The sequence below is a fragment of the Pseudorasbora parva genome, chromosome 22, assembly GCF_024679245.1.
Source record: "Pseudorasbora parva isolate DD20220531a chromosome 22, ASM2467924v1, whole genome shotgun sequence".
NCBI classification, from domain to species: domain Eukaryota; kingdom Metazoa; phylum Chordata; class Actinopteri; order Cypriniformes; family Gobionidae; genus Pseudorasbora; species Pseudorasbora parva.
This window is the reverse complement of record NC_090193.1, coordinates 12,659,797-12,675,615: the sequence shown is the minus strand read 5'-3', so window position 1 is coordinate 12,675,615 and position 15,819 is coordinate 12,659,797. Positions and strand designations below refer to the sequence as shown.

At 37.6% G+C, this 15,819-nt stretch overlaps 1 protein-coding gene across 5 annotated transcripts in view; it reads left to right on the top strand.

Annotated features, from left to right (window-relative positions):
• Nucleotides 1-15,819, top strand: part of pank4 (pantothenate kinase 4 (inactive)) — a 35,634-nt gene that overhangs the window by 11,131 nt on the left and 8,684 nt on the right. For all 5 annotated transcript variants that reach the window (XM_067432032.1, XM_067432031.1, XM_067432029.1 and 2 more), the window contains exons 7-15: nt 187-368; nt 663-744; nt 828-928; nt 2,451-2,606; nt 9,643-9,755; nt 9,973-10,060; nt 10,314-10,465; nt 10,552-10,607; nt 12,064-12,113. In XM_067432032.1, the coding sequence (XP_067288133.1) occupies nt 187-368; nt 663-744; nt 828-928; nt 2,451-2,606; nt 9,643-9,755; nt 9,973-10,060; nt 10,314-10,465; nt 10,552-10,607; nt 12,064-12,113 (980 nt within the window). The remainder of the gene's footprint in view (nt 1-186; nt 369-662; nt 745-827; nt 929-2,450; nt 2,607-9,642; nt 9,756-9,972; nt 10,061-10,313; nt 10,466-10,551; nt 10,608-12,063; nt 12,114-15,819) is intronic.

The window sequence follows — 15,819 nt, the reverse complement described above, 5'->3', positions numbered from 1 at the left end:
TTGAAACAATCGTCATTGTAAAAGCACTATATAAATAAAGTTGATTGATTGATTGTGTGTGTGGATGACCGTGTTCGTCCGCCGCCACCACCGAAGATAATTTTTGACCAAGGAAAAACCCTGACATGGCAGTTTTAAGATCCTACTTACTGATATGGGCATTTTGTATTTGTATGTATTACTCAGAGTTCTCCAAAGAAGACATGGCAAAGAGCCTACTGCACATGATAAGCAATGACATTGGACAGCTGGCCTGCCTCTATGCCAAACTGCATAACCTTACCAGAGTCTATTTCGGAGGATTCTTCATTCGAGGACACCCTGTCACCATGCACACCATCACCTATAGCATCAACTTTTTCACTAAGGTCTCTAACTGTAAATTTTTACTGTTCATAATCTGTTAAATAACGTATCAATTATGATTAAATGGCTTGCTGCAAGCTTGATAAGGTCAAACCGGTGCTTTTCTGTCAAATATTTAGTTTAATCGATCATTGTCACAGGCAACTGATTTCTGTTATAGCTAGTTTAATGTATCTCTTAGCACTTTCTTATATTATTGTATAATACAATAACTACGTTATTTTTCACTCTTATTTTTAAGATCGAAATCTCATTACATACTGCTATGTTGTGTGGATATTTTGATTTATTTGTAGGGGGAGGTCCAGGCTTTATTTCTAAGACATGAAGGGTATCTTGGTGCTATTGGAGCCTTTTTGAAGGGGGCAGAAGAAGACAGTAAGTTATGGTCATAAACACAATCAAACTTGTTTAGTACTTGTAGTTTGGTGTACTGACTTTTTTTTAATTTATTTTTTTAGACCCTAACCAGTACAGCTGGGGAGAGAACTATGCTGGCAGCTCTGGTCTCATGAGTGTATCTCCAGAGTTAAATCCTGTGCAGCGAGCTCGTAGCGGAACGGTAAGTTGGCACAAAGAAGTTTGCTGCAAAGTGTGCTTTTTTTTTTTTTAGAAAACTTTTTTGAGAGACAAAGTAGATTGCAGTTGGATCTTAAGTGCAGTATATTTATAGATTTGGTCAACTGAGATGCATGCTACTTATCCTTCATGACCTATTTTGTGTTCTCCATAATGTTCTCATTTCATCTCTTTTCTTTTTTTCTTGTCCATCCATCTTCCCCATCTATTCCGTAACCTTTTGCCTCAGTTTTCAGTAAGTACTTTCCATCCAGGCTTTTCTTGGAGTTTTCTCTGGATGCTTTTTGCTTTCAAGAAATGCTCATCCTCTCGCTGTTGTTCTATCACTGGTAGCAGTATTAGCAGTCTCGGAAGGTTATTTTTTAACATCATGAATATATGTGTGCTGCCATGGATATTATTTAGTGTGATCTGCCATGTTTTTAAGATGCCAAGCTGAGTTCAGCTTTTAAACACATTTCAAGACACTGCTTTCTTTTACATTTACCAGCACTGTGGCTGTGTATTTTGATACAATTTTGTTTTCTCTGTGAATGTTCCCTTAGGTTAGGTTACAACCACAAATAACAATTGAGTGTGGCTAATAAATAGATTTCTGCAAAGATGGCATAGTTTTGTTATCTAAAACCAGGAAACGCGTTAGCATTTTAGCAACTTCCGGTTCCATCATCCTGAAATTAATGTTTTTTTTGTTTTTTAAATGGGTTTTTGGTGAAAGGTCTGAAAAAATGTATGTGGTGAACACAAGATAAAGATATTTTCATGTTTTATTCTACAACATAAAAAACATCAGTAATACTCCCTTGTGAATTTTGTTTAAGCTTTTATTTTTCTTGAGCATGTGGCTAAATGGGACTACAGATGAAATGGAATTGGATGTTGCAATAGTCTTTTTTCTCCCCTGGCCTGTTGTGACATATCTGAGTGAAATGACTTCTCGAACAAGAAAAATGTAGGATGGGACTTGATTTTGTCCACTGGGAATTGATTGGATTATCTTTTGCTATTGCTGCAATATCGTGAGTGAGAGGTCCTCATGCCAGTAAACATATCATCACAGAAGGATGTCTTTGCAAGATGGAGGGGAGTTATTTTGATTAAAGATTATGAGGGCACATAAAAAATAATGATGTGCATATATATATATATATATATATATATATATATATATATATATATATATATATATATAAAACATTTCATGGTGTCTTTAAGCATCATCACTCTAAACAGGAAAACTCATTTACTCACTAGTCTGCTTTCACAGCCTTGTTGTGCTCATTGTGTTGATCAAACTAATGCAAAGTATTCTAACTCAGATGTTCAGATAAAATGTTTTTTAAATAAAGGCTGAAAGAGTCGCTGGAAGCTGTTATTGTTTCAACCTCTTCTTGTTGTCACTAGAATTTTTGTTGAGGATGTATTGCAGTTCTTTTGCAGATAAATGCACAAATTGAAATTTAGTGCATTGTGGGTACTTACTCCTCTTCTTTCATTGTCTCCAGTTCGACATGTTGGAGATGGACCGTCTCGAGAGGCAGCTAGTGAACCTTCCCCTGCTGCAGGACCCAACCTCTTATATTCCAGACACGATGGACTTGACTGAGGATGCTTTGGCTCGGGAGTACTGGCTCTTCTGCTTCGAGGAGGCATTGGATGGGGTGAGGCTTCTAGGCAAATTTGTTAACTTGTTAGAAAGTATTATAATAAGAAAATCTCATAACTTTGTGGCTTATTCTGACCAACAACCACAAACTAGGATTTTCTTACCATTATGTAAAGCGAATAACAATGTGTTTAATCTGAAGCAGTAATTGACCAGTATGAGGAAAAAATAGCAAAGCAGTGTCCTTCTATGAACAATGTACAGAAAATCCTCTCCTCTTCAATACACCGATGCCATCTGTGCTTTTTCCTCTCCTCTCCCTCTCCCTCTCCCTCTCCCTCTCCCTCTCCCTCTCCCTCTCCCTCTCCCTCTCCCTCTCCCTCTCCCTCTCCCTCTCCCACTCCCACTCCCACTCCCACTCCCACTCCCACTCCCACTCCCACTCCCACTCCCACTCCCACTCCCACTCCCACTCCCTCTCCCACTCCCACTCCCACTCCCTCTCCCACTCCCACTCCCACTCCCACTCCCACTCCCACTCCTCCACCGCCTCCTCATTCAGTCCGGTTAAATAGTGTTGGTGTGACATGTCTGAATTTCGTGCAGGATTGCACAATTCTACCCATTCCTGCAGGGTTTCTCCCTCTGATTTTGTATCATAAAAGTATTTGGAGATTCGAGAATAGTTAACCGTTCACACAGTCACGGCTGCATGTCATCAGCGCCCTTTAGAACGAACACACACACAGCGCATGTGAGCATTTGAAAGCATACTTCTGTCAGTAAGTGAGTTATTTTCCTAACTTCACTCTGTTTCTCACTATGGGAAATGCTTTGGGTGTGACCAACTTTGGAAGCTCCTTTGACATCACATCTATCTTTGACAGACAGGTCGACCTGTGATCAGGCTCCGCCCCCTGCCTTTATCACGCAGTTGACCCCTATCAAAATTATCCATGCTTTCTTCTCGTGAGGGAATACAAACTCTTTCAGCACATCCAATTTATTGCTGATTTTACTCAACTATTCAAGAGGTGGACAGTCATTTGGAGTCCTCCACCGACCGTCACATCAGTTGGATTGGATTGTGTTGTGACATCATTTCAAAATTTAGAACAGCGTTGGCATCAAGGCTTCAGGGATGTCAAGGCAACTTCAGGCTTCATGTGCTAACTACCCTACGAAATCCAATAGATGGTTGTGATGATTACTTTTTCACTCCTCAGACATTATGTATGTCGACAGTCATAACCACTGCGTGCATGCTGTCTGTGAACAATTCCACATGTAGGCTATTGCTACATTTGATTTCATTACATACATGTAATAGATTTTTAAAACAAAATAACTAAATTATTATGCTAAGTATGCAATACCACTACTAGAAAATATGACATTACCAGTTTTTTTTGGACATATACCCTTAAATTTATTAAATAAGCTACCATTAATCAAAGAAAATGAAATGAACCATGGCAGTGGCTAACCAAAACTTAAGTCTTTCCGGAGCTGCTGCAAAATCTGCATCACCATCCTACGCAAGCTACCACGAAGAATAAAGCTGAATCCTTGAATTCAGACCGTATTTAGCACCCCGAACAGTGATCTTCCTCGGCCTATTTATACCTGTTATATAATTTAGTTTCTTTAGTTTTAATAATGATAATTGTGTATTGAGCGTCTGCAACTTTCACTTTCATTTGCGGCAGTTTGCTGAAGTGAGATTCAGCTGCTAGTCAGCGACGATGCGTGCTGCAGTAGCGTTGTCATATCTTACTACAACATCGGTCGATTTGTGCGGTGAAAATTATGATGTTGCAGAGAATACATTTTAGGAGAATATGGAGCGATTTTGAGCATTGATAATGTGTTTGTAATTTTTACACAGAGAGGCCGGATAGCTGGCCTGAATGGTTGTAGCCAAGTGTAAGCAAAACTCACGTATCTGATAGAGGATTCACAGAGGATTATTATCAGCGTCGTCGATCCCATGCACTCTGGGGAAGTTTGAAAAACACTCCACTAACAACTGCGTTACTGAACAGAAAATAAATAATGTAAAGAGCAACAGAAATTTTAAAGGCATGCTATGTTCACAGCTCACAGTCCATTCAAGGACTGCCCACTTTGACTCATCAGCGAGTAATGAGAGCGTGTGCATTCTGCCTTAAAGGAGAAGTACGTAATTCTACTTGCTCATTTTTCGGTTATTAATCGGGAGCTATCGGGACAGTGATAAAGATCTACCAGTTGTTGGCGATCGACGGGTTGGCGACCACTGGCGTAGATATACGTGCGAGATATCACTTCCGGCAATTGCATAAACTATGCCATATTGTGTACATTGTACATTGGCCTCAATTACCAGAAGTTATTACGCGCTTAAATGATTAGTTCACCCAAAAATGAAATTTATGTCATTAATGACTCACCCTAATGTTGTTCCACACCCGTAAGACCTTCGGAACACAGTTTAAGTTTTATTCCCTTTCTGGACATGGACAATATAGTGTGCCTACACTTAGATGTGCTCTTGGACTAAATATAAAATATCTTAAACTGTGTTCCGAAGATGAACCGAGGTCTTACGGGTGTGGAACAACATTAGGGTTAGTCATTAATTACATAAATTACATTTTTGGGTGAACTAACCCTTTAAGGCTGTTGTACCCCTGTTGTAAATAACTACAATACTGATTTTAACAGTATTTGCTACTGTAATAGCATGAAATTCAAAAAGTGTCTGTAATATAGAACATATTTGGCACCCACTAATAGACAGCTGCTATCAGTCCTGCTTCTGTGTTTATCTAAGAGCAGTGCTCCAGACTTTAGCCTAATATATACTAGTGTCTGTGAAATATTAAACTGCAAAATACTATTTAAATAGTATTCCTCCATGTTGTAAGTCTCTCTGTGGATGAAGGGCTCGGACACGCAATTTCATTTGTGGCACACACACGCACGCTTGACACTCATTGTCTTTTTAGTAGAGATGCACCAATTGCAATTTGCTTGGCCGATTCCGATTTCTGTTTTTCGGAAAATCGGAATCGGCAAAAATCGGTATCGGCCTTTCAGCTTTGGCTAAGCTTTAGCAGTTTTACCTTTACTAAGTTATCTTCTTCAAACTGGGCATGTTCCACGTGGTGATGGAGTTAAGTGTCTAAATAGGTTTGAAGGTTTGTCAAGTTTCACAAATGGCATAATTAGTGTCTTCTTCGCTCACAGTAAAAAACTTCCATGACAACAACATGTTTGCATGCAGCGCGAGCCACATGTAGAGGGATCGGCTCAAAAACAGCGACAGGTGTGACTGATCTGCCGTTCAGGGCCGATCATGCAGAAAATCGGCCAATTCCGATCCCTGGCCGATCAGTCGGTGCATCTCTACTTTTTAGCCTCTGCCGTATCACTCTGAGGACATGAATGTATAAACTTCATAAACTCCGCTCTGAGAGTCACTTCATTAGCATTTACCATTTCACTTGAGAAAACTGTCATGTCATATGAACTCAGACACTCATACCCCTTTTCCACCAGAATGAACCGAGTGCTAGTTCAGAGCCAGTGCTAGTGTCAGTTCTAAGTTGGTTCTACTTTACCCCTTTTCCACCAGAATGAACCGAGTGCTAGTTCAGAGCCCGTGCTAATGTGAGTTCTAAGTTGGTTCGACTTGAGAGCCTTTATGAACCGGTTTGGCTCTTCACATGTAAGAGAGCCACCGCAGAGCTAGGTCTTACGTCACTATATACGTCTCATCTTTCTCGCTAGCGTTTTAGCAATGCTAGCGAGGCAGCGGGAAATACAAACACACCAGGCTTGTTCGAGATGCATCGGCGCTGCGCAGACCGATCCGTGTATGATATCAAAATACCGCGTGAGCGATTCAAAAGCATAAGGAGTCGTTGGCGCTCGCTCTACTTTGATGTCATACGCGATCGGTCTGCACAGCGCGCGCCGATGCATCTCGAACAAGCCTTCCCTCAGTGGCTCATGGCTTTATGACCCTACATCAGCATTAAAATGCCGCAAATCCAACGCATTCGTGCAGCTCTCTATGATTTGTATAGACGGAGATTACAATCCAGCAGCTGTTAGCTTGATTAGCTGCTATTGAAAAAATGGCGGTCACAGGTTTGTGTTCATCTTGTTGATCACGGTAACGCCGCCCCCAGCCGGTGACGCAAGCGGTTCTTACTTCTAGCCCAGCAATGTTTTGGTGTTACTTAAGAACCACTTTTCCTGGCTCGGAGCTGGTGCTTTGGCTGTGGAAACACAAAGAACCGATTTGAAACTAGGCTCTGGCTCCGATTTAGCACCAGCACTGCCTTGGTGGAAAAGGGGTACTTGACAGCCTTTAAGAACCGGTTTGGCTTTCCACAGGCTAGAGAGCCACCACAGAGCTATAGGTCTTACGTCACTGTATACGTCTCATCTTTCTCGCTAGCGTTTCAGCAATGCTAGCGAGGCAGCGGGAAATACAAACACACCAGGCTTGTTCGAGATGCATCGGCGCTGCGCGGACCGATCCGCATATGATATCAAAATACCATGAGCGATTCAAAAGCATAAGGAGTCGTTTGCATTCTCTGTACTTTGATGTCATACGCGATCGGGCTGCACAGCGCGTGTCATTGCATCTCAAACAAGCCTTCCCTCAATGGCTCATGGCTTTGTGATCCTACATCAGCATTAAAACGCAGCAAATCCAACGCATTCGTGCAGCTCCCCATTATTTTGTATAGACGGAGATTACAATCGAGCAGCTGTTAGCTTGATTAGCTGCTATTTAAAAAAATGGCGGTTACAAGTGTTTGTTCGTCTTGTTGATCACGGTAAGCCCACCAATGTTTTAGTGCTACTTAAGAACCACATTTCCTGGCTCGGAGCTGGTGCTTTGGGTGTGGAAACACAAAGAACCGATTTAAAACTAGGCTCTTGCTCCGATTTAGCACCAGCAGTGCCTTGGTGGAAAAGGGTTACGAAGATCTTCATGGCAACCCTTCAAAAAAAACATTTTCACTTGATCTTTTTTATAAACAATGTTTACTTTTAAGCAGCATGTAGCCTTTAAATGTTTATCATCATAAATAATTAACTCATTGAATTAAGTTTTCCCTAATGCACACGCATCCAGTTTGCAAAAATGTTCTGTGTTTATGTAAACATTGTGTGACAGTTTAAACGCAGTAAGACGTAAAACTTAGCTTATAACTTAGTTTCGCAGGCTTTTAAGCCGAGCTCAAACTACAGGAGTTTTAGGCCGATTTATCCCTGAGTTTCCCCTCCCAAGAATCATAGAAAAAATCTTATAGAGGACCTTGATCGTTTCTGATTTTGCGGTTCTGATGTTGCTGGTCTGGCAGTGATTATCTGGTAACTGTTCACAGAACAAATTTTGCACCTCCAATCTGATCTCACACAAATTGGGGCTGCCCTGATCATATAAAATATGTTTGATATGTAGGATTTTAAAGGGGTGATGAATTGAGAAATCCACTTTCCCTTGAGCTTTTGATATATAAAAAGTCATCGTAATATAATAAGTTTCAGAGCTGAAAACTTCCTTGTTTGTCAAAGAAAAACTTTTATAGACACCAGGCTCAGCAAACAGTCCTGTGCTTCATACTTACGTCACTGCTCGACGAAACACCGCCTATACAGAATCTACAGCAATCTAATCCAGTAGCCCACCCACTGAATCTCATTATATTCCGTTTTTGTTCTGCTATTCTCTCTCTCTCAAGTTGACATTTGAAGGGAGGCGTGTATGTGTGTGCACGGTTCGCGCTTATATATGTCCGATCTTGCGGGCTAGTCAAATTAATCGCGGATGAATGAAATATAAATAAATCATTGTGTTGTGTTAGCAACATCATTGTGTGCAACAATCATTGTGTGATTGAGAATCATTCTGGTTGCCGCTTCTACCTCACTCTCTCCTCTCTCATGTGAACTGAACTGACAGCTCAAGCTCATTAAATATGCAAATCTTATCCAATCCTAGCCGTGGCCGTTTACTTCCAAGTCTCCAGTGCGGCACGCCCACCAAAACCCAGCGTTTTGGAGAGAGCCTCAAAGCCAGTGTAGAAAATAGCCTATTACTATTATTATTAGTTTTGATGTTTTTTAATGTAAAAACCACACAAACATCATTAGTTGACCTCAGACAACAGTATAAAAAAATATAAAAGCCAGTTCAAAATCTGGATGATTCAGTCATTTTTTTTCACAATAGCCAATGAGAGAAGTGAATGAAAGCACTTCACGACTGTGAAACAAGCTGCTGTGTGTGGGTCTGTTGAACAGCGGAGATGGCAGAACAGCATGTGAAGTGTTGCAATAACACGCCTTTGTATAACGTATCAGCTGTTCAGACCAAGAGAAGAACTGAGGAGAAATCGCCTTGGTTTTTAACATGCCAGGTGAGTGTAGAAAGCTGCTGACTTTTGTAAATATTACCTGACATGAGGTGCTTTTCCTGGCATGATAATATTAATAATATCTTGTAGTGTGTGATGCGCAAAATTTTTAAAATCTTGTAGTGTGTATGTTTGACATTTGAGAGAAAAAAAAATCTTTGAAGCTCTTCCTTATGTGAGTGATGCTACCAGATTTTATAATCGGTTAGGATTTAAAAACTCCTCTAGTCTGAGCCCAGCTTTATTGTGCATGCGCTTGCGGCGTGATTGCTTAGAAAAGCTGTCAGAACAGGCTGTGAATAAAATGGTTAACCGGCTTTAAATCACATGCAAATAATAAACTTTCATGATTGTAAATAACTGCAATGTCATGTGAGTGTAACCTACCTCTGTGTCAACATGATGTGAATGTATGTCATGTTGTAGGGTATGATGGGACGGAGGTTCCAGAATGCACTGTAGCCCGATTCTACAATTTTTCTTCAAAAACAGACTGTGGAGACATTTTAATCGTTCATGATCAAAAGTCGTGATATCACAGACCCCTACACTAGATATATTATATTGATTTATATATTATTTGTCAGTAAATTTCATAGATTATTTTATATTATATCCCACAACTTGAATTCACTTGTTCATGACTTCATTTTGTTTTTTGAACAGGTGGTGAAACGAGCTGTGGCTAGCCAGAAAGACCAACCAGAGGCTGTGGAGAGGGCAGAAAAGTTTCGGCAGAAATACCGTCACAAAATCCAGACTCTTCGACACCAGCCTTTGTAAGAGCACCATGAATCTTCAGCCTCTGCTTCAGCTCATCACGGGTTCATTCTTCAGCTTGACTTTATACATCTGTGGCTTAATATTCAACAAGATCTTAGTAGTGATTAGGGTGTTTTATGAGTTACAGTCTTGTAGTGTGTGTGTGTGTGATTGAGTGTTGCTGGATGAGTGTTTCTCTCTTCTAACGTAGCTTGCCTCTCCTCTCATCTCTAGTGCTTATGGATCCCTCACCGTCAGAAGTCTTTTAGACACAAGAGAACACTGTTTAAACGAGTTCAACTTTCCTGACCCCTACTCTAAGGTTTACGTTGAATCATCCTTTACCTTGCCTGTGGTGCTTCAAATCACATCAGTTCCCCGAAATCTCTTTATTTAAAATCTTGTTAACATATTTTTCTCATATGAAATTGTTTCAATCTCTATCTCTGTTCATCTGTTTGTCTATTTTCCAGTGGTTAAACAATTATTTAGGTTGTGTTTTTTTTTTTTTAGTTGTTAGTGGTTGTTGGAGAATTATCTGATACAGTCTGATTGTCTTTTTTTTTCTTCTGCAGATCAAGCAGAAGGAGAATGACATGGCCCTGAAATACTATCTGAAGGTTGTAAAGTCAGTAGAGGAGCTGAGCTGGGAGCAAAGACAGTTCACTCTGGTCAAAGGCCTCTTGGCCGGCAACGTTTTCGACTGGGGAGCCAAAGCTGTGTCAGAGTGAGTGTACTAACAAATATAGAAAAAGAGAGGGTGTTGTTGTTTTTGTTATTTGAGGAATATTCTTACTTTTATTTGTTTTTCAGTGTGCTAGAATCAGATCCAGACTTTGGGTTTGAACAAGCAAAACAACAACTACAAGGTATGATTAAACTGTCACATAATTACATAATAATGATAAAATACACTATTACAAATTCAGTTTTGCTGATAAATAATAAACTCTTTTATGTTTGAACATTACCGGTCAAAAGTTTGGAATAATTGGAATTTATTTGATCAATAATACACTAAAAGGAATAATAGCATTACAATTCAGAAGAACAGTAGTCTATTTTAATCTATTAAACTAATTTATTGCTGTGTTGGCAATATGTAGGTGAATTTTCAGCATCATCAGGGTTTTTTCCTGGGTCAAAAATGGTCCACGGTGGATGAACACACACAGTACAAATTAAATCCATTATGAATGCAAAGAAACAGTTTTGTAATATTAGGAGAGATTTTTTTTCGGAGAACTTTTTTTAAGTTCTGGAACTTTCAAGGGTGGGACTTTGGTGCAGCATTTTATTTCAACCACAATTTTTAAAAGTCTGTTGTGGTGTGTGCAGTAAGAGTTGTTTGCTATTCGAATCAACAATGATATTTAAAAGGTCGATGGAGTTTTATATGTGGAGGACAAAATCCAGCAGGAACTGGAAAGTCGTACAACACCGGACTAATCTTCACAGTACTTTGGACCTTGATGAAAACAGACAACAGCAGGTCTGGGGGTAAAAACAGTTCCTGGGAAAGAATTTCGGTGGAAACAGGGCTAAAGTAACACATTATACATTGAAAAAGTGTCAGGTCTATTATTTTGCATTTACACTCCTTTGTCCTCCTTTACTTTGTCCTTTGACTAAGAAAAAATATTAATTTTGGCGACCACCACAATATTTTCAATGCTGGAAAAACCCTATTCATTACTCCAGTTTTCAGTGTCACATGATCCTTTTCTAATTTGCTGATTTGGTCAAGAAACATTTCTTATTTTCAGTGTTGAAAACCGTTAATATTTTAATATTAATATTAAATATTAAACTTAATATTTGTGTGATATGCTACCATTCAAAAGGAAAGTAAGATTTAAAAAAGTGCAATAAAGAAATTCATAATGATACTTTTTTCTTTCAAATAAATGCTGTTCTTTTAAATTTTTCTATTCATTAAAGAATCCTGACAAAAAAGTATCACGGTTTCCACATAAATATAAAAAGGTTTTCAACATTGATAATAAGACCCATATTATAATAACTGAGCATTAATAATATTTGATAAAAAGTAAGTACAAAATCAGCATATTACAATGATTTGTGAAGGATCACGTGACACTGAAGACTGGAGTGATAGCTGATGAAAATGAATCTTTGCCATCACAGGAATAATTATATTAAAATATTTTAAAATATATTAAAGTAGAAAATTTTAAATAATTCAGTATTTCTGTTTATGCAGTTTTTTTTTATCAAATAAATGCTAAAAATCTTAATTATTCCAGCTTTTCACCAGAATGTATATATTTTGAGTTTTATACTGAACATTATATATATTCCCAGAAAGGCCATGGCTTGTGGATGCCTACAACCAATGGATTGAGAGAATGAAGGTCAGAAAAAAAGCACAACAGGACATTCGGTCTGAATTAACACATAGTTATGTGTGCTGAAAATTCTGCACAGGAATCAGGTTTGATCTAAAATCAAGCCAAAATGTATTCTGAATCTAGGCATGCTCCCTGGGGCCTTCGAAACAAGTTGTTTTAGTAAAGTATTTAAAAGCAAGTTAGTTTTGTGATTTATTTTATTACAAATCAAATTAGTGTAAGTTCTTTTACAAAGTTTTTTTTTTTTTTTTGAGTACCGTGATTTTTAATCAAATATTAAAAATATTTGAATAGTTTGATGCCTGCAAACACGGTCTTATTTAGAATAATCTGTATTAGAAGTCAACTGATAATGGATCTTGTCGATACCAGCTAATGTGAGATAACCGACCATTAGCCAATTAATTGATTTTTTTTAAAAATGTATTATTACTTATATTAATTTAAAAATATCATGCAAAATGCTGAAAGATATTACAAAATGAACAATGACTGACACCCAAAATATTTTTTATTAATTATATAGAACAAGGGTCTTAAACTGGGGGTCTGCAGCGTAAATGCAGGGGGGTCCACAAATTAGTGTTTAAGCACAAATAATTTTTGAGGAATTAAATTTTAACATGGGTTAAAATTAAAATATGGGTTAAAAAAACAAACAGTTTGCACTCTGGAGAACGTGAAATATTTACAGCATGTTTTTGAAACGGGGAGAAATGTAGCCAACACAGACATGTTTGTTGATCTCTTGAACACCATGTCCAATCACAGGTGTTTAAGTTAGAATCCAGTCACTGCTCAAAATCCCATGTTATTTTGTTAAAAGGGCCACGTTCTGCTCTCTTTGAAACAGACACGGTGACGTAAGAGATTCATTAAGCAGTGTAGACAGCTTTACTGATTTTGTTGTTGTGAGATTTCGACAAAATATCTGGTGCAAGATGAGTGACAGCTTTTTAGTGATTTGCAAAGTGAGCCATCTTTTGAGCTTTTAAGGCTATATAGCTATAACCCCTTGAATACAAGTTTTGACGATTAGTCATATTCATGCTAAGAGGAACGAATGTTAAAGTCCATGACCGTTCCTAAACAACCCTGCTAACTGACAATCGACACTGAACAGTTCATAGAGAAATTAATCAGCTACATTTGACTGCAGGTAACATGAAAGCCTGCATATGTTGAATGATGTGGTCATATTATGAGGGAAACAATCAAGTCCCAACATATTTTTGAAAATTTTCTGTACGCTGCAAAGTTTTGGAAGTGATATCTACATATAAATGCAGGATTAACTCTCAAAATTGGAATTGACATGGTGACAACTAGCCCAGGACAAAAAATATGGCATGTCAAAATAGGTATGTGCAATGTAAATGCAGACTCATATATTACTAGAAGAAGAAAAAAATTGTATCAATATATTTTTGAAATTCCATTCAGATTAATTGCAAATGTAATGAATCTTAAATGTCTCACTGTACATTGCTATTGTTGTTATGGTGGAGGTATTGCTTACACAATACATCTGCACTTTACTGGAGAACCTTCACTGATTACAGATACTACTGATTTGTCCATGTCACAGTAAAATTAAATATAATCTAAAGTTTTAGTAAATTTGAAGCTAAAGTTCAGATCAATGTTAATTAATAATTTACAACAACCGCAAACATCACACCATGTTTTTTTTTTTTTTTTTTATCATGCATAGATGTAAATTTTAACAATGGCAAGTAATTTACAGACAGTGATGTATGACCAACAACAGTACTGTGCGTAGTTCATATCTGCTGTCTTAACATAACTTATTTGAAATCGTAATATGGATAGTTTCTGTTGATATCAAAATATATATGCTTAATATGTAGCTCTATTTAACTTTTTTTTTAAATCTCGGGATGTGTAAAGGGTCCTTGTTATAAAATAAATAAAAAAATATGCTTCACTACTGAACATGCAATATCATGCATGTTGCAACACAATGATCAGATTTTACAAGCTCTTTCATGAATAAATGCAGAGAAAAATTCAGAACCAGATGAAGCAGAGTCGTGCTGGCAGCCCATCACACACACTGGAAACATGCTTCTACCTCTTGAAATTGATCTAAAAAAATTTTTGCAAAAATAACAGATTTGGTAAAGTTTAAGAGTGCTTTTAGTGTTTTCTGTAAAGTGCAACCTGTACATGGTATCTTTTCACATCTAAAAAAAATACTTTTGGCGGTTAAATGTTAAGCCTAAGGAGTTGAGCTTCCCCTTTAAAAACATATACAGTAAGGAAAATAGGTATTTGAACACCCTGCTATTTTTCAAGTTCTCCCACTTGGAAATCATCGAGGGGTCTTAAATTGTCGTCGTAGGTGCATGTCCACTGTGAGAGACATAGTCTAAAAAAATCCAGAAATCACAATATATGATTTTTTAAACTATTTATTTCACACAACTTGTACCAACTTACAACTCACTGACTTACCTGTATTATCAACTTGACTGTAAAACATACACTTTTGGACTGCCCAATTTTTATTGTTTTGAGACGGCGCTTTTTATCAGGGCAAACTTTCAATGATTTATTTATGGATCCAGAAAATCTTTTAGAGTTTTTAGCTTAAGTACATCTAAAGAGTATTTTATAAAATAGTATTAATTTTGTATGTGTATTTATATTTTATAAAATGTTTGTTTTTATTATAATGTACAGTTGTGGTCAAAATTATTGTCTCCCCTGGTAAATATGATCTGCATTGTTTATCCTTTTGATCTATCATTCAAAAATTTTGCAAAAAACCTAACCTTTCATTGAAGTAAAATAATAGAAAGTCGGGGGGAAATCACATTATCAAAAATGTTTTTCTCTATAGCACATTGGCCACAGTTATTGGTGCCCCTAAATATGAGGGGAATATCTAGTACAAATGCATTGTACTAGAAATTGTACAATGTTGGATCTTCCATCAGGACAACGATGCAAAACAAACATCAAAATCAACACACATTGTGTCAATGAGCACAAAATGAAGCTTCTGCCATGACCATTCCAGTCTCCTAAACTCTATAGAAAATGAGTGGGGCGAACGGAAGAGAAGAAGCACCAACAATGGAGCTGAGAATCTGAAGGCTCTGGAGAGATTCTGTTTGGAGGAATGGTATATTGTTACGTGTTCTCCAAACTCATCAGGCATTATAGCAGAAGACTCAGAGCTGTTATCTTGGCAAAAAGAGGTTGCAAAAAGTACTTCAAAGGGAGCCAATAGTTATTGCCAATGTGTTTTGAACCTTTCAATGAAAGGTTAGAGTACATTTTTTAATAAAAAATAAACATCAAAGATAGTCATCTTTGATCATATTGACCAGGGGTGTCAATAATTCTGACCAAAACTGTATATATGAAATTATGTTGTTAAATGTTTAATATGTATCTGCCATGTAATAGCCAGTGATGCTGATATGGCAATAAACTTCACTACTACTACTACTATTACTATTACTACTATTACTAAAACATCTACGTTCACAAACCACTGTTAATCTTAAAGGGGGGGTGAAACACTCAGTTTCAGTCAATCTCATGTCAATCATGAGTACCTATAGAGTAGTATTGCATCCTTCATATCTCCGAAAAGTCTTTAGTTTTATTATATTTATAAAAGAAATGTAGGCTGTACCGAGTCTTTCCGGAAAAAAAAAAACGAGCGCCTGGAGGT